Raw genomic sequence first — 27,661 nt, forward strand, 5'->3', positions numbered from 1 at the left:
AATGAAACTGACCGATCAGAAGCAAGGTTAACACCCTTGATGCACGTCAAACACACACCTCAAAACACGTCACGCCTCAAAACAGAAAAGTTATTTTATGAGGTGAAGCAGTAACCATTATTATATGATTGCAAATTGAACGATTACAAAGACATCCATAAGAAGGACAATGCCTGGGTGGCTTGCAGGTGGTCCATTTAGCAGCACCGAGATATTTTATTTCCGATTATGCAAGTTGCATAAAAATAGGTTTATTAATAAGCAAAAATAAACCTGAGCATACATACAGTCTATATATCCAGCATTTAAATGAAAAATGTACACTTTTGCTGGCTTTTAAAAATGACACAAAAAAGGTTTGTAAGCTATGGCTTTTTTAAAATGTATTATTTTACTTTTTTATGATAACGTTTTGTTCACTAAATTGTTCTATGCCACAAATCCGTGACAAGATGGTCTTTACATACACATACATCAAAGTTTTGTGGAGATTCACCAAACAAACAAAAATATTGTAGGGATCCGTGAATCTATGTAATTATGTCTTGTGTACTGTACTGTAATTCCTTTTAAATTGTGTTCCTTTCCCTCTGTATTCCTTGCACTTGCTAGTCCACTGCCTCTGTATATGTGTGGATGTAGTCTTATTATGATGCTTCCAGTGTCTCCCCTGTGATTGGTTGTTGTTTGACTGTGCCCATTGGTCTGGGTGGGTGGTTGAGGACCAATGGAATATGTGTAAGATCTGGTATTCAATTTGCATAAGGGGTGGAGCTATGTTATAAAAGGCCCTACGTTGCCAATTGTGTGTGTACTGAAAGCTGGTTATTGTTCCAGGTTTGCAGTGAAGCAGACAGAACAGTGGTGTCTGAGTAATTAAAGCACTTGAACTTGAACTTGAACTTGAACTTGAACTTGAACTTGAACTTGAACTTGAACTTGAACTTGAACTTGAACTTGAACTTGAATCAGGCGTGTTGTCACCACCTTTTCTTCCTCCTTGTGAAACGCTACACTGTCGCAAGAGCGGGATACAGAATGGAACACCCGAGCGTCAAGCTGGGGCGGCTAAGAGAAGGGGAGACGAGCAGCGAGACGGAACGACTGTCCCAGCGCCTCCAGGAACTCGACATGGAGATTGCCCGGACGATGGAACAGGGCAAGAGCCGCGTTGAGGGATGGCAGTCACCGGCGGCAGAGCGCATGGGGCCCGGCTAGGTCCCGCAGAGCTCAGCGCCGGATACCTGGAGCAAAGAGTGGCGTGTCTGAACTCGCCCAGAAGAACAGTGGTCACTGGTCACTGGTGGCAGGGTGCTGGGTCCTGCAGAGTGCCGCGCTGGATGCCCAGAGCCAAGCAAGACCGTAGGCTGATCAACCAGGCGGTGATGGAAGTGCTGCAGGACAGCAGGGCGTGAAGCTGCCCAGCTTTGATGGCACCATGAGCTAGGAGGCCTTCCATGCACAGCTGTCCATGCTGGGTAAACTGTGCAAGTGCAGCAAAGACAACAGGTCACAACAGCTAAGAGGGGAGGCACAGATGGTGCTGCTAAACCTGGCCGAAGAGGAGAGGGGCAACTACCATGACTTTGTGGCCACCTTCTAAGGTTAGGTTAGGCTTCATAGTTAAAAACATGTATAAAGAAGAAACAAATTAAAACATTCAAGGAAAAGTAATGCATTGTGAAATGTTCATAATAATCCTTGATGCGCTCTCTGGTTATAGAGCTCTGCATTAGTGAAGCAGTCTTCCACGTGGCTAAGTACCAATATACAATGTCCAGCATCTAGTTGATTAAATGCACATTACATATTGTGACGATATCATGGCTTCAGTTCAGTTACTTGTCAACACACAATATAAGTTTGATACTTATTCTGTTGGTGTGATGTTTAAAACAAAGTAACACGGTCATCCTCTCTGTGGAAGTTAGTTGTACAGCAGTGCAGTGCAATATCTTTGTGAAGGCTGTAGGCAAAAGCTTTCATCGTTCCGGAGGGAGCCCATCTTCTCCAGGACAGCTTTGAAGATTAAATCATTGCGTCTTCGTTGAAGAACTTCAGAGTTTGAGCAGAGTTGAGAGTGATGAGATGTTTTGAATCCAGAGCATCCAGTGAGAAGAGGGGGAAAAATCATTGTTTTGAGTTTAAATAACATGATGTATAGGCATTCCCTTGTACTGTAAACAAATCCTTGTCGGTCCTTCCATTGGTTCACAGTATTTGATAGTCAGTTGCTTGTCACACAAAAAGGGTGTGTTAGAAATGGAATGTATCCGCCTATTTTGTTATCAAAAGATTTTACATTTATCATTTAAACCTCCTATTCATTATAACTTTAGTTCATTGGAGAAGCATACAAATTTCAGTTTCATTCTCTATACAAAGTTACAATTACAAGCATATAAAACACATAATACAATCAAAGGATAATATTTAAAAAGTAGTTATTAGTTTATAATATTCATTTACATACAATAAACACTTCAGATTTATTGGGAAACTTAAAATAAGTATTAAACTTGTGTCCACAAGTTATTTAATTAAAAATGATTCTTAAAGCATTTTAACTAACTTTTAACACAGTAATGGAACAACTGCATCATCACTGTAGCTTGCTTGATAAGTTTTATGATGCCTTAAGAGATTAGACAATCATTTGGAACATTTGGAAGGCGAGCTTCAAAGAGTTAACACAGTTTGTGGCCTGTGCCTTATCTAATCAGCTTTGAAGTAACAACCCATTCCCCACAGCATGACCCACAGACAAGAGTTTGAATTAAATACCTGGAAAATACTTATATTAAAATGAATTTAACCATGAATTTCCTTGACAAACCCCCTTTTTCAAAATACAATTATTTTGCAAGATATAGTTATACTTTGAAACACTTTACAAATTAAATTCATATCATTTTGCAAATTTCAGATATTAAGATGTCACCAGTTATAAAAGCATCTCTTTTCTCTCTATTACAGTAATTTAGCTGGGTAGTTTACAAACAGTAAGCATTCACCTTAGCAATCAGTACGATATCTCAGATTTCATCATACAAAGTATAAACCATTTTAACGTTAACAGATGTTGGATATTTCTTAAAATGATCGGGTCATATACAATTAGACATTGACATTTCTTGTTAGTAATCAGATGTATTAGAGAGTGTTAAAATCTTTAGGAACATTACTGGTACCACAAAAAAAAAAAAAAATACTGTGACTACATCTGTACAATTACTACTACTAATAATGATAACCATAAATGTGTTTGATATATAGGGGTGTTCAATAACTCTGATCTATAAATTTTACAAGTCCAACCTTTTATTTTACAACGGAGTTACCGGGGGTCAGGGTGGTAACCTTTATCAAAACAAGACCTGTTTTGTAATGGGACAGCCCATCTGTAGTATGTCCAATAGGAATGCATGGGTGGGGTCACGTATTTATCTCCCGTCTGTTTCCAAGTCACCTCTGGTGATAGTCATTAAGACTTGTTTACAGACCTGATGATTTGTTTTGTTCTGTTCATACTGCTAATCCTCTGAGATGGAGAAAAGTAATAAAAACACATCTTGTGTCCAGCATGCTGTTTACACAAAAGATAGTGTCAAAAATTCTGGGAACAGTGACAAAGTCACAAAGAGAAAACATGCTTGATCAAAAATCTAAGCAGTTATAAGAGTGCACAAACAACACTTTCACAAATAGAGCACCAGGCATTATCAGCTATACTATTTATTCATGTTTGTAAAGTAGTGACTAGTCGACCTATTTTAACCTTGACTTTTTAACTCAAATTAGAAGTCATTCTACTCCTACTATGGGGATATGTAGAGAAAGCCTTTTAGAAATGAGCCCAGCATCTAACAGCAGTGTTCATAAAAATAAATAACCCATCAGCCTGGGGACCATCACTTTAGCAAGTGTTAGGGAGAGAATTGCATTTCACTGGAACCATCCTGCAGCCCCCAGGGGACCGCAGTGTTACAGTGTTTGATATAATCCTTAAAGCAGCTCCCATATTTAATGATATCATGGGCTACAAATCATTTACAAGTTATCAATTTCTTATGTAATCAGGACTGATAACAGTCAGCAAATTATATAACAAACAGTTGTCATTTATCACTGCATCAATCACGCAACACATTTAAAAACAGATGCTATTAAACGTTATAGTACAAAAGTGAGAGGTTTTATGGTCCAGCTATTAAAAAAAAAAAGATGGTAACATGCAAAGGCTCAAAGGTCACAGTTCAGTCAGGTATTAAAGTACAAGGCTTCAATGAGATCCACAGCAGGCTTCAATGATGAAGACAGCAGTCTGCAAAATGTTTTTAATCTTACTCTTCATGTGTCTCTGGAACGCAGTGCAAAACTCACCTAACCTTTTGTTTATTGCAGGACCTCTAACAAACAACTTGGTCAATGAGTTAAACAAGGGTGAGCTTGCAATCCAGAGCTTGGACTCTATTGCTAAAGAAACTGCTTCTGCTGGAGAGCAACTGTATGTGTGTGAGAAAACTCTGCCTCAGTCTGCAAGGGACTATTTCATTCACTTGCATTCCAGGGGAGTCACGCATTTCAAAGTGTTCTTGTCCTGGTCGAAACTGCTCCCTGCAGGTAACACAGCAAGTCCTGACCTGAACATTGTAGAATGCTATAAAGCCTTATTCAGACAGCTGTCCACTTCAAATCTCAAGCCCCTGGTTGTACTACATCAAGCTGGCATCCCTGAGGTCTTGCTCTCCCAGCACGGAGGATGGGAGAACGAGATCCTTGCCCATCTTTTTGAAAATTATGCAGAATTTGCTTTTTCTGCTTTTGGTGACTTTGCAGACATCTGGATCACATTCAGTGACCTTTATGGGTTGGTGGAACAGAGGGACACTGAAGACTCTGAAAGCCTTAGACACTCAGCTCTCAAGAATCTCATACTTGCTCACAAAAAAGTATACAGACTTTACCATCAGCTGTTTACTGCTAAAGGTAAGACCAAACTCACATAATTAGTATGTACAGAATTGTCAGGTTATACAGCACTATTAAAGAAATTTGTAAGCAAGCAGTGATTTGTAAGCAAGTTGCAATAACACACGCAAAACACATCTGTGATGTTAGGCACAGAAAAGTAATATATTCACATCTTATTTAGGACAAGTTTATCAGCAGATACTAGGTGAGAATAACTGCATTAGGCATCTAGCAAAATAATTTAATATAATAACTATATATACATGCTCCATGTGTTCACGTAAGAGGTGGAGTTATACACAACCACATAAATGTGCTTTTTATATCATTTATGTGCATTTTTGTGTATTTAGTTTCAGATTAATTTTAAGAATACATTTTAGCTATATATTTTAGCAGTGCTCAGTTAAGTGTCCATGAATTCTTTTGAGGTCCTTCACAGTCAGTTAGGTGGTTTTTTTTGGTTGTTTTTTTTCTTGGTAATATCTATAGATTGCATCACTGTCTGGAAATCTTCTGTGATTTACCTGCAAAATGTTACCCTGTGGCTGTGATAACATTCAACACTCATAGTCATTGATAAATAACATAGTTTGCACTTTAAAAATATAAAATGTTAATGCAGTTAATAATATGTATATACAAAACTTGAAAAAAAAAATTGGGATGTGCACAAATGATAGCCACTCCGCAAAAGAAAGGCTTTTGTCAGAAATGTCCAGAAATAAATAATTTTTTAATCATTTAAACCCAATGTAGTCCTTTCAGGTACGTGCAACTACACGCGCCCTTAATATGGCCACCTTCCCAATTCCGCCTACCGTCAAAGCAGTCCATCTAGGAGGAAGCCTACCACCAACCTCACACAGCACCCTTTCTAGTTGGGAGGGAAATTTACAGTTCAAATACTTTCTCTCTCTGTCACAAAGCCTGATACCTGTTATTAGCTGTATAAATTGCTATTTCAGGTTTTTCACTCCATCTTATTCTTATGATTCTGTATGACACATGCATTCACAATGTTTAGAGTTCATATCCTAGCCTTTTATTTAATGTATTATGCCTGTATTTAATGTATTTGTATTGCATTGGGGTTTTTTGTGCTTTTTTTTGTATGCATTGTTCCTAATTATCTTGTAAAGTGCTTTGTGATGGTGGTCCACTATGAAAGGCACAATATTAAATAAATATTGAATGATTGATTGATTGATTTGTCAATAATAGAAAAACAGTAACATTTATGCTTATGAAAAACTCCAGGATACTAACCTTTAGTAACCCTTCTGCTGGGGCAAAAGCAACATCATGAGACCTTATCGTGGTGCCTTTATCTTTTAGTAAATAAAATACATCATTCTATGTGTAATCTGATAAAAGGGTCACATGCTAGTTTAAGGTTACATTAATAAGCATGAACTCACCTTTAATGGTATGATGATAACAGTTTATTCTAGTATTTAATTTATGCAGTTACTGATCAAATGTTAAAACTAGACAGTATGTGCTATTATGTTTTATGTATTTACTTACAGTACATTGTGTGATAGACCTGAAGTTGATTACAGTGAAACAGTACAAATACAAAAAAATAAGATGACTGTACCATAATTTACTTGGTTTAGTTCCTTTAGGAAATCAATGTTTGGAGATGTGAATGCATTGTTAATATGGTGGTCTTTTTTATTTACAGATAGAAAGATATCTGTTGGAGTTAGATCGTTGAACATTCTGGCAAAAGAAACAGTATACCAAGCCGAGGTCAATCAAAAGGTAATACCAACGCAGACCTTCCAACACTACAAACATCTAAAATGGTCTAGGACATATTGACATAAGTTTCATAAGTCAACTTTATAGGCAGTTGTTGGTGGTCCTGAAAAAGGGGAAGTGACAGAGTGACTTAAATATCAGTGTGGCTTATACAGTATGCCAATTTGTCTTTAAGGCATAGTGCAATAAAGGAAGTCAATAAATGCTTGATTATAGCCTGTTATTTCTTGAGTATTAACTTCAGCATAGAAATAGTTGCACAAATATATATATATATATATATATATATATATATATATATATATATATATATATATATATATAGAGAGAGAGAGAGAGAGAGAGAGAGAGAGAGAGAGAGAGAGAGAGAGAGAGAGAGAGAGACTGACTTACCTTCTGACCTTAAGTGAATAAAAATCAGCTTGTATCTTACACAGAACCCAACACTGTATTCATTTTTTATAAAACATAGTTAAATAAGAATACTTTAACATTGTAGCTAATTTTAATATGATATCATTTCTATCTGATACAAAGACATTTCAGATGGCTGTATCACATCAATATCTGGGATCATTAATTATCTCTCTACATTTGTGGTAGTACAAAGTATTTGACCATGACCTCTGGCTTTAGAAAAAAAAATAGTTTAACAGCAGTAACACATCTGTATCAAATACCATCCTTCAGTAATAGACATGCATTGCCAGGGAAGTTTGATGCAATTGTTTATGCAATCTTGTCTTGTGTGTTTTTTGTTTTTTTTCTGGTGCTTTGATTGAATAGTGCTGTTGAGAGGAAATAATGTGGGTATCACAGCTATGCTCAATTTTTATATTGAAGTACCCTTTAGGGTTAAGGCCCAAGATGTGATATCTATATAAAGGTTTATATGAAATTGTTAGTGTTACAAAATTAGTAGAAAGCAACTCAAATAAGAATTGTCGCTAGTTTCATAAAATTAACAGATATTTCATTTCACAAAATGATGTCCAGTAAATAGCATTGTGGTATAAAACCCCTTTCAGTCTATGTTTTATATGACTTTAATGCTGAATATGGGTCTCACTGATTTTCAGTGTAACAGTTATTGGGAGTAAATGTTAACAAAATGTAATGATTTATTTTAAGGGATTTGTAGATTTCCTTGCTGTGCACCTTAACTATGACTGCAAGCCAGAAATACATTTGGAAAATGAACTGTTAAATTTACAGGTAACAAAGTTATGCTTTATTTGGAAGTATGATGATGATAAATTATTTACAATGTTGTTTTTAAATGTATCTTTTTCATAACTAACAGTTTCATAATAACAAGCTTTCATTAATATAAATAACACTTCAAAATACTTACTCATTAGTTAAAGCTTTGGGATAAGTGCCTTCATAGGGATTGTTTTATTGACTTAATGTTATTTAATTTACCACAAGTCCCCAAGTTATACAGTAATAAATAACATCAACACCCAATAAATAATAAAACATCAACAATTATAATAATGATAATGAATAACAACAATCAAGCCTCTATTGCTTGTTAAACTTCTAGCTCACATTGGTTCTGTATCACTCAGTGACAGGTACAGTAATGTCAGGCTTGCTGGGTCAGTCTTTGTTTTTGCAGGGCAGTAGGAAATGGAATCTGCCAGTTTTAGTCTTCCAGCTATATGTTGAAGGATGTGCTGAAGGACAAACCACCAAAGAGATTCAACCCATAAGAAACTTAATGAAGAGTAAGGATGCACACATTATTTTAAAACACAAACTTTCAGCAAGCAGCACGTTGCTTCTAGAAACATGTGTAAGGCTAACAGATAGAGTGGAACGAAGGTTTCCTTGTGCAAACTGGGCTTTACATCCAAATGAAACCCATTGCAAAACTGTATTTAACCTCTAAAGAAGATGGTAATGTCCACTGAGTTTCTTAACATTTTACAGGAAACATGTTGAATTCTCATACTTTTGGTCTAGGGTGTAGGGTGACCAACCATCCTGCAAATCGCAGGACAGTTCTGCATTTGGACCCTTTGCCCCGCATCCCACAACATCTACAAAATGTCCCGCAAAATACTGATTTGAAATTTTGAACATGCAAATAGGTTATTATCTAACGCTATGTTTAATATTATCAAAATTATTATGATTAACACAGTTTTCGTAAATAGAGTACAAGTTCCAGTATGTCTTCCTCTTGTTTAAATGGTTTGTTTAATCCCATTTCCATGGTAATGAGCCTCAGCTGGTTTACTGACCTGACACCTCATATGCCAATCACACCCGCATTTATTGTACAGTAGCTTGCTACAGTCAATTTGGAATTGCAGTTAAAGAAAATGGATCCTCCAAAAATGAAAAGGTGATTATGTTGCTACAACAAATAATGGGAAACAGCATACCCACGGATAAAGTACAGGAGATTCACAGATCCACCGTCTGCCATAGAATTTTTACTGTAGTATCACACATGGGGGTGAGGCTGATATATAACAGCATAGCACTGGTGAATCTCACAGAAAATAAAAGCTCTGCGAAGAGAGAAAAACAAATCTATGTCCACTTTCTTCGTAAGGCCAAAGGACAGCAATGTAGATAAAGTAACTGTGGTAGAAGTGACTAGTGTCTACCACACGGTACGCCATGGACTTTCCTATAGATCAGCGACTGTGGAACGAAACTCTACTGTACGGTATTTCCAGATTTTGGCATTGCAAGGAAAATCTCATGCAGTTACAGACGTGCTTGCTCCTGCCTCTGTCAAAGTGCTTAGGGGATTTAAATTCTAAAATGATCGAGACCGAGAGTGACTTAAAAGTTGATACGAGGTCGTTCGTTTCTGTTGCTTTAGATGACTCAAACCATGGCAATATAAAATGTTTCCCCTCGCACTCCGATTCTGGACACCCAAACTTGGTTTACCTAGCTAGCTATAGCTGCATTCGACGAATTAATTAATTAAATGTTGAGAAATAGTGACATCCAGGATAGGAAACATTATGAAAAAGTATTTAAGCACCACTACTCGCTAGTTAACTAATTGCTGTAGTATGTGTTTAACTCGTTATTATTTACCTCGCTGCTAGCTGTTATATCGATAGCTAGCAGCTACTGAATGCAGAATTGTGTAACGTTAGCTAAATGTGTTGTTGTTTTAACTGTTTACAGCTTGCCGAAACATCAGGCTATTTTGCGAGGGGCTAGAAATGTAGTGCGCTCTTGGTTTCATTAAAGTAAGGGATATGTTTTTGTAATTTCGTAGTGTCCTGCAGTGTCCTACAAATGAGTTTATGCTGTCCTGAAATTGGACTTGTGGCAGTTGGTCACCCTATCTACTCGGTAATCATTTTCTGAAGTATGTAACTGTATGGGACATAACATCTGGAAGTAATTGAAGCTAACAAAATAATGACATACATTTTTTCATGCAATCAACATCCTGTATATGTTTTTTTTTTTTTTTTTTCATTTTAAACCCTGGTATCCGGTACTACACGAGGCTAAAGAATATCTGTTTGCAGTCCTTGTTTTCAGGTAGTCTTGCCCTTTCTTGGTCATTTCACATTGAATTATATTGTCCCCACCCCTTCAGGGACATCCTTTCTGTCAGTAAGCAAAGAGCTGCTTCCCATAATGACTGACATGCTTTGCAGCCAATAAGATGCTTTCACCCAAAAGACAATCCTGAGGTGAAATATGCAGATAAAGTGCAACTGAACAGATTTCTAGGAAAGCAAGGCAAGAATCCCTTTTTTTAACCTTGCGTAGTAGTACCAGATAACCTCTACATTTTGTTTTTCACTACAACCACTGTAATATTCATTCTGTTTTCACTGTAATTCTCTGTGATATGAACTTTTAGCTTTTATAGTACAAAAATGTTAAAGTTGAATCATGTATCTGATTTGTTAAGGCCTTTTTCTTTCATAATTGCAGCCATTAAGATGGATAAAGTGCAGCTCTTTGGCTGTGACATTAGTGACCTTTTGGACCTCTTACCTGACATGGATGTAAATTCAGACAGGTAATTATAATGAACTGGCTTTAGAAACATGGCTTTTTTTTAGTGGTAGTCAACTGTTTTCTGTAACTACAGACAAGGGATTCAAATTGACAGTCATTTTGCAGTATATCATGCTTTCCTCATGCTTGTAGAATTTATAATCCATGTTTTTTTTTTTTATCATTCTTCTCTTTACCACTATGCTTTTACCAACCATGGTACACTACAGTACTGAAGACTGACTCTATATTCTTATATGGTACTTTAAAGAACTTTTACTCTTTTTTTACAATGCAGTTTGATCATTCAAGACCATGGGCAAGAATATGGCACCTCCCCTTTCTCCTCCTACCAAACAGTGTGGAAAAAATTTGCCAACCAGACAGCGGCTGAGCGGGACATCTTCTTGCAAGGGACCTTTCCAGGCGACTTTCAATGGGGCACGTCAAGCGCTTCCTTCAAAGTGGAAGGTGGCTGGGTGGAACATGGGAAAGGGGAGAGCATCTGGGATCGGTTTGGGCATGAAGGGCACGTCTTTGGGAATCAGACAGCTGATGTAGCTTGCGACAGCTACAACAAAATCGACTACGACGTTTACCTCCTGAGGGGCCTGCTTTCGAAGACCTACCAGTTCTCCATTTCCTGGTCTAGGATTTTCCCCACAGGTTTCAAAGAGAGCCTAAACGAAGACGGTGTTGATTATTACAACAAACTAATCAACAGTCTGCTGGAGTCCCAGATTCAGCCCACAGTGACCCTGTTCCACTGGGACCTGCCACAAACCCTGCAGGACTTGGGCGGATGGCAGAATGAGTCCATTGTGGATGTGTTTGCTGATTATGCAGATTTGTGTTTTGCTAGATTCGGAGATCGGGTGAAAGTTTGGATCACGTTTAGTGAGCCTTGGGAGGTGAGCTCTGCTGGGTACGGGACAGGACAGCACCCTCCAGGAATCTCAGACCCGGTCATTGCCTATTACCAGGTTTGTTGTTTTTTTTTGTTTTTTTTTACCTTTTTAGATTATGAATGTTTTGCATCCAATAAAAGGTAGAAATTAAAGGGTTTGTATATATTACCTGAAAACATGGGTAATAAACCGTTAATATATGACTGGAGGTGTCATCCATATGAGATAATCACAGCTTGAAAGTTGTTATGAGATACAATGCAAAATTGGGTTGCATGAGTACAGTATTTATTTATTTATTTAGCATTTATTAAAGCGCCTTTAACCAAGGCGCTTTACAAGTTTTTAGAATGTGTACAATCTGTAAAAATGGGTGAAGAAAGAGGGTAAGATTATTAGGGTAAATTGAGGAGATTAATAGCTATATGAAAGCAAGGGCCAGAGGCTACTTCAGGATCAGGCATGCAAGGTCATAACAAGAGGTCAGGGGCAAGGAGTAAGGGTAGGATAGGCTAGGGAAAAAAGATGAGTTTTAAGGGAGGAGCGAAAACTACGTAGAGTGGGTGACTGTTTTATGATGAGTAGGAGTTTGGAGGAGCTGGAGGAAGAGAGGGGAAGTGTGGAAGTGGTGGGGGAGGTTAAATATAATACGGGCAGCAGCATAGGAGGGGAGACCAAGGAGGAGGGATTACAATAATCAAGCTGGGTGAAAATGAGAGAGTGGAGTTTGGTAGCGGAGAAGAAGATTGAGGGGCTTATTTTGCGGATGTTGAATAGGTGAAAATGGCAGGTGTGTGTTGTGGCCGAGATATGGTCAGAAAGGGAGAGGGTGAAATCAAATATTACCCCGAGGTTATGAGCAGAGAGGGTTGGAATGATGGACAGGTGGGAGTGGGGGGGAATGAAATGGTGGGGCAGGGTAGTGATGGGTTGATGAGGAGGTAACAGTACGTAATCCAAGGTGCGTGACGATAGATATGACTGTAGCCAGGCAAGGGGTGTGCCAGAGATGCCAAGCACATCTTCTGTTACAGATAATGCCAACTCCTTGAAATGTTTTTTTTCTGTTATCTACAAATGCAAACTAGTATTCTCCTTTTGTACAGTAATTGTAGCTAACAAAATATTTTCTTACCATATCTGTGCCATGCGCATCCATTCACTATACATGTCACACAAATAGATTTTGATATGGATCGTGTCATTGTGTTTCTTTTTTTCCACCAATAGGTTGCCCACACAATGCTTAAGGCCCATGCCAGAGGCTGGCATGTTTACAACGATAAATACCGCACTCAACAAGGGGGGAAGGTGGGCATAGCTCTGAATTCAGACTGGGCTGAGCCAATGAACTACACAGATCAACAGGATGTGGAAGCTGCTGAACGGTACCTGCAGTTCATGCTAGGCTGGTTTGCTCACCCTGTGTTTGTGAACGGAGACTACCCTGAAATATTAAAAACACAGATTGAACAGAAAAATACGCAGTGTAACAAAGAGGTGGCGAGGCTGCCTGTTTTCACTCAAGAGGAAAAGCTAAACATTAAAGGGACTGCTGACTTCTTCGGGCTCAATCACTACACATCTCGGCTAGTGAGTGTTAGTGCCAATAAGACCTGTACTGCAGGCCCTCATGGAGTGGGAGATTTTACTGAGCATGTTGACCCCTCATGGCCTGATACTGCATCTCCTTATATTTATACTGTTCCCTGGGGACTTCGTCGGCTCCTAAACTTTGTTGCTCATGAGTACACGTTGGCAGCTAGAGTGCCAATTTATATAACCGGGAATGGAGTACCAACAGAGTATGGGAGAGATACTATTAACGATACCCAGCGGATTGACTTCCTGAATGGCTACATTAATGAGGCACTGAAAGGTTAAGTCCTTTTTAATTATTTTCACGGGTTTGCATGTATTGCAGTTCTCTTCTTTGCGTTTAACATGAATTCAAGTTTTTTTTATTAATTTTATAGTTGAGATAGCTATAAGGAAAATATTCCCAAACCATTTTTTATGTCCAGTGTCATAGATCATTTTTTTCATTTGTTAAGCCATTTTTTTTTGTACTAATAGTAATTATTAGAAAAATCGCAACTTGCTATATTTGGGATTTATCCAATTTACGTTAACAACAGTAGAGCAAAATATGCCCCTGTTTTGATTGACCATTTCAAATAGACCATATGAACATAGCCTGAAGTGTATTAACATGAAACTGTTACTACAACAGTTATATAGTGATAAATCTCTTACCACATGTGTGGGTATATCTGCGTGTGCTATATCTTTGTTATTTAACTTAAATGGGATAACATAAGTGGAATAACATGCTTACTGGGACTAGTTTCAAGTATTTCTTTGTCTGCATTGCAATCCACTGGTGTGCTGCTGAAATTCAGGATGGAGCTGCGCTTCGGTACTTCAAACAGTACTGCAACACCGATATGCGTTTCATAACAACTTTAAAATGTCTGAAATCATTTCAGATATCTATAGTTTTTTTGATTTGGACTCCAGTTTCCTTGAGAACGAGTTACCAATCTGTGTGCATCTGACTTATCCAAACAGCCTGTAGCCCCTTCATTAACAACGGTAACAGTAGGAAACAACAGGGAGGCTGCAAATTCACAGATTGAGCTCAAGGTTCTATCTAAAAAGACAGTTGCAAAGAGGCCACAGACAGGGTTTGAAATGAATTCGTGTAGAAGCATAGTCTGTTGAAAATTAAAGATCCAGCAGGTAAAATAATCTTAGGAGGATATCCTTACATAAACCACTCGCCCCTGTCTGTGAATAAAAACCTTATACTACGAACAATCACTCAGTATTGTCTATATGTAACAACCCTTGTCTGTGCAGAGAAGCAGTTAGGGAAAGTCTCTATTATCTCAGCACTTACTAAAAACAAACTTTTTTATTTTTATTTTGTCAGCAATCCGGATAGATGGTGTGAATCTGAAAGGCTTCACTGTGCGCTCACTCATGGACAGTTTTGAGGGCCATCAAGGGTACAGCCAGAGGCTTGGCTTGCATTATGTCAACTTTGAAGACACCAACAGACCCAGAACACCAAAAGGATCAGCCTACTTTTACTCTCAGATCATTGAAAACAATGGCTTTGTGAACAGCACCGTAATGAGGCCTTCTCGGCTACTAGTTGGTCAATCTGGAATCAACAGGCTGTCCAGCCTACCAGCATCTGAGGTCCCCTCAAAAGCAAAGATTGTCTGGGAGAAGTTTTCTCTTCAGACCACGTTCGAGAGGACTAAGTACCACTACGGCACCTTCCCAAAAGGGTTTTCATGGGGTGTGTCCTCCTCAGCATATCAGATTGAAGGCGGCTGGAATGCAGAGGGCAAAGGACCAAGTGTGTGGGACACCTTTACCCACAAGCCCAATAATATCAAGAACAATGACACTGGCGATGTGGCATGTGACAGCTACAAGAAGATAGAAGAAGACCTGTATATGCTGAGGGCTTTGAGGACAAATACCTACCGCTTCTCCCTGTCCTGGCCTAGGATCTTCCCAACTGGTAAAAAACAGTCCCTCAACCAGAAGGGGGTGGACTATTACAACCATCTCATTGATGGCCTGCTGGCCCACAATATCACACCAATGGTAACCCTCCATCATTGGGATCTACCTGAAGACCTGCAGCTCATTGGAGGCTGGGAAAACGAGCAACTAATTGACTTGTTTGATGAATTTGCCGACTTCTGTTTTGCCACCTTTGGGGATCGGGTGAAGTTTTGGATGACCTTCAACCAGCCCCACACCATTGCATGGATAGGCTACGGATTAGGATACTTCCCTCCAAATGTTAAGGAACCTGGAGAAGTTCCATACAAAATTGCTCACACCCTGATAAAAGCTCATGCTAAAGCCTATCGCACCTATGACCAGAAATATAGAACCTCACAAGCTGGACTGGTTTCCTTAAGTCTCAATACTGAGTGGGTTGAACCCAAAGACCCCAGGGACCCCAGAGAAGTGAGAGCTGCTGATCGTTACCTCCAGTTCCAGCTGGGCTGGTTTGCCCATCCTATCTTTAAGAACGGGGATTACCCTGATGCAATGAAATGGCAGGTGAAAAACAAGAGTGAGCTCCAGGGTCTGACGGCATCCAGGCTTCCCTCATTCACAGAGCAAGAGAAAGCTGACATCCGAGGGTCTGCTGATGTTTTCTGCATCAACACCTATACTACAAGAATAGTGCACCACAGAACCAGCAGGCTTAGGCCATATTCTTATTCTGATGACAGAGATTTGGGGGAGGAAATAGACCAGAGCTGGCCTGGCACAGCGATAAAAGAGTTCAAAGCTGTCTCATGGGGTCTGAGGAGGCTATTGAACTGGATTAAAGAGGAATACGGTGACCCAGACATTTATGTCACTGAGAATGGGGTGGGAACTGATGCAGCTACAACTGTGAGTGACATCGACAGGATTTTCTTTTACAAAACCTACATCAACGAGGCTCTGAAAGGTAAAAGATTTGTATATATTCTTTTTTTTTTCTCTTGAAAACATAGGTAATATTGGGGGAAGTCTTATAATGGTGGCCTATAGTACTTACAATACATGTTATTTGGTTTGGCAGGACTATAACATATTGTTCTGTATAGGTTCAGCATTCACTTGACTGGTTATTCTAGTGAAAAACTAAGTACTATAGAGAAGCAGCGGCTAACAACATTAGACCATTTTTCAAAGAAAACACACCTGTGACAGAGCAACATGGTTGCCCAACTGACCATAAAAACACATAATATATTTTTCTAAATGGGCAAGCTAATTATATTTAGTTATAGAAGACTAAACTGTAAATCTATAGTACTGGACTTTTGTATCAGAGCAAATAATATACATGACCCTTTTCACATGCAGCGCACAATTTGGATGGTGTGAAACTGAGAGGATACACAGCTTGGTCCCTGATGGACTCTTTTGAATGGCTTAACGGGTACAGCATTGGATTTGGTCTGCACCATGTGGACTTCAAGAGCCCCAGCAGACAGAGAACACCGAAGCGATCAGCCCATTACTTTTCAGAAATCATCAGCAAAAACGGATTTCCATTACCTGAGGAAGAGCAGACTCTTTATGGGCAGTTCAGAAAGGACTTTTCATGGAGCGTGGCTACAGCAGCCTATCAGGTGAGAATACTTTTATCGGAACTAATAGGTATTAGAAATAACCAAATCATTCCAGTAACTCTTACCTAATATTTCTTGTCATTGGTTCGTAAGTCTCACATTTCCCTGCATAAAATATGCACACATTATAGTAATTCATGCATATTACATTTTTTAATGGTGCTTGACCTATAGCTCACATGGTTTCAATGTCCATGCATTCTTCTTGAAGTACAATTTGGGGACACTTTGGAAGTGTAGCAATGTAATGTCTGCAATGAGCGATGAGTATATCGTGTTCATAAATAGTTAAAATCATATGCATATATTATGGAAAATGTAAGATCTATGAAGCAATGTTATTATATATTTGGGAAGCTTTCCTGCTAACAAATGTTAAAATCCATGTTCTTTCCATTGTCACTTTTATTGAGCTTAGAATCTTTTGGTTCTTATCTTGTTTTTTTTTAGTTATTTCAGGATACACAAAACTAAAATGATGATGCTGTAGATAAACTTCTGCATCCTGGTACTTAATCTGAATGCAGCTAAGCCATTGAGTTTGAACTACAGTTGAACTCAACCTTGAGGGATATTCTAATGCTATATTTAAAATTCCAATAAACACATAATATTCTAAATGCTCCCCCTTTATTTCACTATCAACAAAGTGACATATCTTAGACAGTGAATTAGTGAATGGTCCTCATTGAAGTCCAGTTTTTCAAACAGAATAAAAATTGGGACCCATAACTCTTTAGTAAGGTTTTAATTTGTCCATCCCCATGTGAAGATTGAAGGAGGCTGGAGGGATAATGGAAAAGGCCTCAGTATCTGGGACACCTTCGCGCACACCCCTTTAAAAGTAGGAAATGATGAAAATGGGGACATAGCCTGCGACAGCTATCACAAGATTGATGAAGACGTGGCTATGCTGAAGAGACTCAAGGTGTCTCACTATCGCTTCTCAATATCCTGGCCAAGGGTCCTTCCTGATGGAACCACAAAGTTCATCAATGAAGCTGGTCTCAACTACTACGACAGGCTGATTGATGCACTACTTGCTGCCAACATTCAACCACAGGTAATTCACAAGTGCCACCGACGTGTGGTCATCTTTCACATGGACCACTTGATTCACTGCTGAGATCTTAGTATAACACTTTACTGCTTAAATTAGTCATTATAAAACATGAAATCTGGTACTACTTTAGGTTGAAGAGAGTTTGAGTTTCCGTGCTGTACTTCCTAGGTCTTTTCAGCTCAGCAATGTCTTTTAGGTGGTGCTGGTTGATCAATGACAGAAAAAAGGCCTTGAAGGGATGGGGACATAGTCACCCTCCAAGTGTAATGACAAAGGAAGTGCACCACTATCTGAAAGCAGGGCTTGCAAACAGAGATTTCTTTAAACTACATACTGAGTTAAAGAACAAGAGGTAAAATGTATGGAATCATTTATTAGCTACAGTTTATTTCAGAATATTGTATTTGCCTGTTTACTATAATGTTACTCTATGTTGTTTGATTGTTGTAATTATTTCCCAGGTTTACTAATGTAATTTTTCTACCATGGGGAGTGCTTCTGAAAAGACTGAAAAAGTTCTCAACAAGTTTTTGTGATTGATGCCTCCCACTGTGACTGAATTATAAACAATATATTATGAAAATCCAAATATATATTTGCCATCTTTGTTCTTCTTTTACTGTAGGTGACGCTGTACCACTGGGACCTGCCCAAGAAACTGCAGGATATTGGTGGCTGGGAAAACGAAACTATAGTCCAGCGTTTTAAAGAGTACGCTGATGTCATCTTCAGAAGACTGGGAGATAAAGTGAAGTTCTGGATTACTGTGAACGAACCCTATAATGTGGCAAACATTGGTCATGGCTATGGAACAGCTGCACCCGGTAGGACCGTTCTGCAAATTCTCTAGACCTAGATACTGTGCAGTGCCCTTTTATGGGGTCACCAATAGAGAATGCAAATATTTCCTGCCAATGCAAGCTTGGTTCAAATCCCAGTAGAGCTGGCATTAGTCTTTGGGTATAGATGGGTGTAGTTTGCTTTAATGACCCCAAGCAATTAATTAAACAAATAAATACATACTGGTAATGATAATGATGTATTATTAGTTACTTACTTGAGTTTTCTTTTAATTTCCTTTTAGTAGATTCCTGTGGACAAATTAATTTCTTATATTCAAGTAAATAAATCATAATATATCTTTTAAAACTTCCCATGAATCATCTTTTAGATATGTTCTAAGATAAATGGAGAGTGCTTTCTGACAGTATTTCCCAAAAATATCAATTTGCCATAAAGTGGTAAAATAAAAATAAAGAGCTAGTCTTCAAAAAAAGCTTTGTTGGAACACCTGAAAATGTTGTCTCAACAATAATAAAAAGATTTGGAAATAGTCGATTCAGTGGTTCTAAATAGTGTTGTTACATCACTAAATAAGACTGGCATTTTACATATTTGCACTTACAGAAATGCACTAAAAAGGGTCGGAAGCACTGTTTGATGTTTGATTTTCACAACCTTGGTACACAAGTATTATCTCAATGGCGATATTTAATTCCTCCACTATTTGGATACATTAAATAGAACCCAGTGTGCTAATTCTGTCTGGGTTCAGGTAGTAAAGGGTAATTCAAATGATATGTAAAGAAAGATACAACAAATCATTGTCCAGCCTTGCCTATTAAATCTACTTCAACATAACGGGCTGGCTCTTCTATCACAACAAGCTGATTTTCAGATGCTGCTCTGTCCTGTGCTAGTCATGCATCAGAAGTTGAGTTACTGTTCTGGGGTGCCCCCTGGCTGCCTGTGGCACACTGGGAGGTGTATGTTAAGTCTTTCAAACAGCTTGGGGGGTCTTGCATGTAACTCATCTTGCAAGCGTGTAAGTCTTTCTTCTGCAGAGTTAGCCACACTGTGCTGTTTTGTTGATGGGTACCTCTATTACACTGATTACCTCTGTTTCAGGACGATTACCTGGTCAACCTCTCCATTGTGGGGTCTGTTGTTGGTTAAAAAAAACCCTCTGTTCGCCCCATTACCATTATTCACAAAGGATGTACCAGTGGTTTGCACTGAAACCTGACTTATTACATTTTGTGGGGGATTTTGAATAGCCTCCTAACCCTCCACTCTCACTGAGCAGGAATTTGTGTCCACACTGTATCTGGTACACTCTGTGTCTTTGACCAATATTTGGTCAACAATTACCTTTACAACATCTATCTCTGGGTCAACATGCAGAATCAGAGCCTTACCTTTGGTTGCAAATTGTCAATATATATTGTCTTAAATTCAGGATAGTCATCTGCTTGAACGTCATCCATGGATCTTTATTCTTTTTACAGTGTTCTAGCAGCAGAAGCTACTGCTGGTCTATTACAATAACCACAATACTCCTTTCTCAATGCTTTACACAGCAACTAAGAATTAAATTTTACAGTACTGGACTGATTACACATCCACCAACTGCTTACCTCAGCTGTTATTTCTAAGAAACCGCATTTCACCTCATCAGAGACTTAAAGCTAACTCCCTAAGAGTGGTCAGATTCCAGTATCCCATACACAGTATAACATAGTGTTGGTCAGTTTTGTCTTACTGACAGGTTAGTTTAATACAGCAATGTTAATATGTCATATTTCAGGTCTATGTTACTATAACAGTGTTCTGTCTTACTTCTAGGTATCAGCTTTCGGCCTGGAACAGCACCTTACGTGGTTGGTCACAACCTGCTGAAGGCTCATGCTGAAGCCTGGCACCTTTACAATGACACATACAGGGCAAAGCAGGGGGGGCTAATCTCTATCACCATCAACTCAGACTGGGCCGAGCCCAGGAACCCATACAACCAAGAAGACATTGATGCAGCCAGGCGCTTTGTGAAGGTAAAACAAAAGTCAAGAAACCTATTGATTTGGCAGGGAGAGTAATCTAACACAATTCAGCCTCAGTATTATAGTAAAATAGATTAGTACTGTAGGATGACACTGTGTGGATATTAGCCATTCCTAGAAACCAAGACTGTTAATGGCAAGATGTATGTATTCTTGTTGATGAAGGCAAGTAGCTTCAAATTACATTCCTCCATGATCCTCAGTTCTAGTTGCCTGCCATACAAAAAAAAAAAAAAAACTAGGAAAATGACATTTGAAGGTAATTACTATTTAAGAAATAGGTGATTAATTAAAGCCAGATTTCCTGATTAATATTACCTGTTTTGACTCCACCCTGGCTACAACAAATGGAAAACACTTTTTTGGTTTGTTTTATATGGATTGGAGGTATAGTGTGAGAAAATGATATTCCTTTGCCATCCCACAGGCATAGTAAGGTGTAGCAAGATGTGAAGTCAAAGGTTACTGTGACAGCTTTACAACCAATGAGAAATAATTGCATAGAAAGTGCATTAAGTAATGAGACTAAATTATCTGCAATGTACAGTAACTACAGTTTACACTGTATACTGTATCTGCACTGGGAGATGGCAAAGTATATTGAGGGATACAATGCAATCTAGCGTAGGCTACATTTGAAAAAATCACAGTGCATAAAAATGAAAATATCTTTTTAATAGAGAATTGTGGGGTAAAATGCATTAAAATGCCTCACATTCCCCTGCTCACAAAAACCTTTGTATAGTGAGAGTGTGTCAAAATCTAAATATTACAACGATGAATTTGCATGCTACAGTAATTGTTCCCCATGCTTTACAGAACATTTATTTATTTAGCAGCCAGTTCTTCCTTACAATGCTTTACTTCTCGATTAGCGTGCATTGATTTCTGTGTTCCGGACCTGCGCTCTCAGTGCTTAAGCCCTGTTTGTTTCTATAGTTTTATTTAGGTTGGTTTGCCAATCCTGTTTTTAATGGAGACTACAATGAAATAATGAAGACTAGGATTCGAGAGAGGAGTCTGGCAAATGGCCTTCCCAAATCTAGGTAAGAATATTGATACGCAGTTTTTTTTTTTTTTTAATTAGAGTCACTGTCAAACCATCTTATAATGACTTGCATAATGGTCATTAAAAGTTAATAATAAAATGACTGCTGGGTGAGTTTTCACTACATAAGTTTACCATTTAGTTTACCTAGAAACCAGATCTTCCTGGCCTTTTGAGTTTATGCTCATTCCCTAAAAGTAGTTTTTCAGCAACATGTGCTCACTTTGTAGGTAATTCTAAGGAGAAACTGAAGACCCCAGCCTAAACATTTACTTGACTGAAGAGGAAGGGAAAAGAGTATGTTATCAAAGTTACAAACATATGAATTTTCTTTTTACAAAACAAAGATTTCTCTTATAAGGTCTAATAGTTTTAATCAGTCGTCGAAAACCTTTTTTTTTTTTTTTTTTTTTTTTTTTTATTACATATACAAAGCACCCTAACTGCCAACAGGCCCATTTGTGTATTGGTCAGGAGGCCGAGCACATTATAATTTCTCTCGTTTGACACTACTTTTTCTAAAATTTATAATAAAAGAACATTAAAATACAGATATATTCAATGGAACAAGAGCAAAGAATAAGAGCACAGATTAAGAGATATTAATGAATTCAGCTCCCTATATATACATATATATAATCAGTATTTCAGATACTGATGCAGTTGCAGGCACCACGCTCTGCTCTTGCAGGCACAGATTTGCCTGGATCAATGCACTAAACAAACTTGTTTAACTTTAACATCTGGTCTCTGTTCTTTGTAATTAATGTTATTTGCCACTAAACTTCAAATACAAATGCTTCAGCTAGGAAATTAACTTCTGATATTCCAGAATTAATTCATTTAAATAACTTCTTTCCATATTCACGCACAGGCTTCCAGAATTCACAGACAGTGAGATAAAGAGAGTTAAAGGCACTTTTGATTATTTTGGATTTAACCACTATACCACCATCCTGGCCTTCAACCTTGATTACAAGAAAATCCAGTCTTATGATGCAGACAGGTAAGCACTCATTATTTTTCAATTCTAGTGTTCAATGATATATTTATTTATATCCTGGAATTACAGCATAGTATGATTTAGGGTTAAATGTATCTGCTTTATAAACCATACAAAACGAGATGATTTCTTGAAGTACGTTTTGTGTGAGGAGAATGTAACCCTTTTTGGCACTGCAATGAATAAAGGATGGTTGTTTTTTTTCTTTTTTTAAGGTAAGAGGTAATAAGTACTGAAACCCCTTTGTTTGTGAGTGTTCTTGATACTGAAATCCTGTTCAATGTGATTGTTACATCTAGGGGGGTAGGAACAATCACAGACCGCAGCTGGCTCAGCTCAGGTTCCATGTGGCTGAAAGTGACTCCTTTTGGGTTCAGAAAAATCTTGAAATTCATTAAGGATGAATACGGTGACGTTCCCATTTACATTACGGAGAACGGCATTTCAGAGCGCGGACCTGTGGACCTGAACGATATCTGGAGAGTACACTACTACGACAAGTACATCAACCAAGCACTAAAAGGTACAATATGCAAACAGATTTATCTACAAAGCAATAATTAAGAATCATATCTGCAGAGCTATATTTAGCACAAAATACTCATAATGACGTAGTCTGTAACACAGTATATACCTATATCATTAAACACAACGACACTATGCACGCATAGGGACTCGTAGGGTCTACACGGTGTAATCACTATGGGTATTAACGAACGGAAATACCTCAGATAACAGAAGATTGGAGTTTATCTTACAATAATAATTTTCTATATATAACAGAAATTAATTAGAACCTGGAAGGAAGAGATGGCAACGGAAAACGTAGGATGTGTTAACACATTAAGTTAGATGTTGGTTTGAAATAATGAGTATTGAAAAATGCTTACGATAGTGTTTCATCTTAATCAATCTTAAAATTAGCAAAAAGCAGAAGTGAAATAATTTTAAGGTCTGCGTTTTTTCTGTAAATGTTTGTCTTAGATATACAGTATAATTCTGGAAGGGCATTAGACCTTCAAGTGATAAGGCTTGGTCTTTGGCACCTCAAAGCAGGATTCTGTGTTGGCGCGTTAAAAAGCGAGATTCACTGGTCTTCAGCAGTTTTGAATCCAAGGTCTTTCCAAAATTAACTCTCTTCATGATATCATAAAAATTAATGAACACTTGGAAGCCGAATGAGCATTTGATTAAAATAGAAAAGTCATCTGCAGTATGAGTCCTTATCAGATAGGTAGTGATTTTAATTGGAATAATGTTTGCAAGCCAAAAATGACTTCTTGCAGTGAATTTGGAAAAGTGCTTACAGTGGAGTTTCATATTAATTAAAAACACTAGGCTTGGTGAACAACGTGTGTGGAAACCTGCTGGTGCAGACAACTTTTAGAAACAGAGAGAGGTCAGTTTTAGTCCAAGCATGGTACAAGTTAATATATATATATATATATATATATATATATATATATATATAATATATATATATGATATATTAAGCGTATATTATATAGTCATATAAAATGCATATCGAGTTCTTTTTATTTATTATCGTATAGCTTAAATTTAAATTTAAATAGAAATAGCTGAACTAACCACTGTATGCTTGTTCAAAGGCTAGTCATAAACCCCTACAGTCTTTTCGTTCCATATTTTGTTAATATATCTGTATATGAAAGTGATAAGATATGTTACTCAGGCGGATTATAGCAGGCTCATGTTAATGTAATCACACAGAACGTTGATGTTAAATATATAAAACAACATCTCTTTTAATACACATATAAACTTGTATCGTATTGCATTATATGGTAGCACCATTATATGGTGGATGATAGTGAACCATCAGCTCACATTCAGTTAATTTTGAAAACAGAGTTTATCGGATCCTTCTAGAAAATATCATTAACTCAAAGTTAGGAACTGTCAAGGCAGATTGATGATCAGATTTAATTGGGACTCCTGATGTATTCAATGGAGGTAAAATCCTATAAAAACCAAAGTAAAACCCCAGTCAAGTATCGTGCGACTTGCTAACTATTAGTTGTGTGGTCCATGCTCTGAGGATCTCTGAAAAACTGATTGTTGTTTGGTCAAAGGCAAGTATCTGCCTTTTGAAGAAAGTTTTTATTTTTCAATATGTCCTACACTACACTTCCATATACTGGAAGGTAATCTTATTTTTTAATTTAATATCTCTTTTATATTGATGCATTGCTGTAAGGTATAGGATTTAGATTTTAACTGTAAAGAGTGATATATTGAATGTTCTAGAACGTAGCTGTGGGTGCTTTAGCTTTTTGCATTTTATAGCCTGAAGGCTAAGCATATGATAACCATATTTGTATTACTGTATTGAAGTATTAATGCTGTTCAACCTGTAAAAGGCCTGTCAGCTGGGATTCGAAGTAGTCTATAACTCAATTGCGAGCTTCTTGATTATTAAAAGTCATCTGGATACGGTGCAGGCCCAATGCACAAACGATCCACTTACAGGAGTCCGAAACATCTTTGTCCTCCTGAATGTCTCCCTTAAGTTTAAGAGTGTTCTTAAAGCATATATATCAATAAAGAGTATGTGCGAAAATCCTGACAAGACACATCATAGTCATTGTGATGAGTCAAAGGGATTTCGGTCTGGGACTCAGCCTCCCGACAGTAGATGGCTCAAATCAACTCGGGACTTCCCTTACCAAGATCTCGTGACCATGGCAAAAGTCATCTTTTTGAGGGGCGGCACCTTGGTGAGGGGCGGAAGTACGAGTATGTAAATTCCAGCCACTGGAGTCAAGTGAAGGATAAGGGCACTTGTCAGTTGGGGATTGGTGTTCCACTGACTACAGAGGCGGGACATTACATACTAAAGGGAACGTACTACTGTGTTCGGGGTTGGTCCGAAAGTAAAATAGGCGGAGTAACGGGTGCAGCGGGATTTTTTGAAAACACTAACATTTCTTTTGTCTTTTTTTTGTTTATGTATGGTTCGCCATGAAGACGATTAAAGACGAGTTCTCACGATCTGTTTTGGATTTCACCCCTGCACTCCTTCCCTCACGCCGTTTTGTTTTCTTTTGTTATTTAATTATTTTGTTGTGTATAGATAATAAAAATAAATTATTTTATTTCTGTACACATAAATTACTGTCTGGACATTCCGTTTAATACACTCTCGCCTCACAGTCATATTTAATTGTAAACGTATTCTATAAAAATATTTCCTTGTAGTTATTTTCATGGGACCAGAAAACTACACTTTTCATGCTAGTTCAGTTTTTCCAGTTGTTGCCAGGGCCAGCGTTTTCATCTTGGAGTTTGTTTATAGATGATTGTAGGAAACTAGAGAAATATTACTGAGCTCTATCAAACTCCCTGATGGCCTGTGACTGAAATAGCTAGAGACTAGACTCTATCTACACAATATATGTTCCTTAATTAAAGGCCTGGTTGAGTAGTTGCAGCATTCCAATTGATTTTGTAATGATGGGTCACATAAAGAACATACTATGCCCATTTTCTTGTTACTCACTGTGGTTTGTTTCAACATACAGCTAATAAACTGGATGGTGTGGACATCCGTGGCTACACAGGCTGGAGTCTGATGGACAATCTGGAGTGGGCTGTTGGCTTTGCTGAGAGGTTTGGACTGTTCTACGTCAATCGCTCTGATCCTGCTTTACCACGTATTGCCAAGGAATCTACAAAGCGCTATTCCACAATCATACGCTGTAATGGGTTCCCAGACCCTGCGGAAGGCCCTCATGCCTGTCTTCAGCCAGATCCAGAGGGTAAGAGCCTGCTCCCTTTAAAGTGGTTGCAGCTGTTCAATTTTTCAGTAAAAATATGTTGTAGCAAACATGTATTTTGTGATATCCGGTACTGCACCAGGTTACAGAATATTCTCAAATTCCATGCCTTTCTCTCAGAAAGTCACTAGATAGAGGATAGAGGATAGTGAGGAGCATTTCCCTTGTATGCATTTAAAAAATGAGAACAAAAAAATTGCTTTTTTCCATGCCATGACAACCATATTCGTTCTTAGCCACTGCTGAAATAATTTCAAGGTTCTAAAGCCCTGCAGGAATTCACAGGTAGATAAGGTCTAATGACTGTTCTTCATAATGACAAAATGCTAGTACACACATCCTACAGTATTTCATTTTCTTCTTTTTTCCCAGCTACAACCAAGCCCACTGAAAACCCCAAGCCCACCGACACCCCCAATACTCCCTCTGGGGCTCAGGTGAACTTCCTGGGGTTGGAGGTAACTGCAGGGAATGCAGAAGCCGCTCTCTATGTTCTCCTGGGCCTCTCGGTAGCTGGTACCATTGGGATTGTTTATGTCTCCTACAGATACATTAAAACAAAGAAACGCATAAAATCATTAAATTCAAATGATGACTCCGTAAACCTTAGACGAATGTAAGTACAAGCAGTTAAAAAATTAATTTGGAAGGAATAAGCAAAAACCATTTAAGATGGGATTGCTTGTTTCAGTCTTCAACATTTGTCATGTTTTTTACTTAAAAGATGATTGTTTACAAGGCCCAAATAGAATTTCAGAAATCATAATATATTTTTTTAAATTTGTGGATCTGTTGCAAATTAGCTCACACCTTCCACAGGTATTGTCTAAATTTTTTAAATTTTTCAATACAAAGTCTATTACACTGTTGACGTACAACCCAATGTAATAATTACAAACATAAGAAAGCTGTTAGCTTACCCATTGCACTGTTCTTTACACTTTATTGTGGTACTGTACTTTATATTCACAACATTTCAATACTGTGCTTTAACTTACATGTAAACTTTCAAATCATAAGGTTTTATTAACTATGAATGCTATTAACAAGAGTGTGATAATAAACAAAGTGAAATTACCAGTTGCTTGTCTCCATTGACTCCC

The 27,661-nt window shown here is 38.0% G+C and overlaps 1 protein-coding gene across 1 annotated transcript; it reads left to right on the forward strand.

The window, feature by feature from the left end:
- Positions 1-1,038: 1,038 nt before the first annotated feature.
- Positions 1,039-27,295, forward strand: LOC121323070 (lactase-phlorizin hydrolase). The gene is made up of 15 exons (XM_041263799.1): positions 1,039-1,159; positions 4,405-4,989; positions 10,675-10,762; positions 11,039-11,723; positions 12,879-13,527; positions 14,584-16,140; positions 16,542-16,810; positions 17,583-17,873; positions 18,499-18,697; positions 20,499-20,701; positions 21,650-21,756; positions 22,633-22,764; positions 23,061-23,284; positions 26,304-26,540; positions 26,931-27,295. The coding sequence occupies exons 1-15, from the start codon at positions 1,039-1,041 to the stop codon at positions 27,176-27,178; spliced, it is 5,595 nt and encodes a 1,864-aa protein (XP_041119733.1). The 3' UTR covers positions 27,179-27,295.
- The last annotated feature ends 366 nt before the right edge of the window (positions 27,296-27,661 follow it).

The sequence above is a fragment of the Polyodon spathula genome, chromosome 11 (genome assembly GCF_017654505.1).
Source record: "Polyodon spathula isolate WHYD16114869_AA chromosome 11, ASM1765450v1, whole genome shotgun sequence".
In the NCBI taxonomy this organism is placed as follows: domain Eukaryota; kingdom Metazoa; phylum Chordata; class Actinopteri; order Acipenseriformes; family Polyodontidae; genus Polyodon; species Polyodon spathula.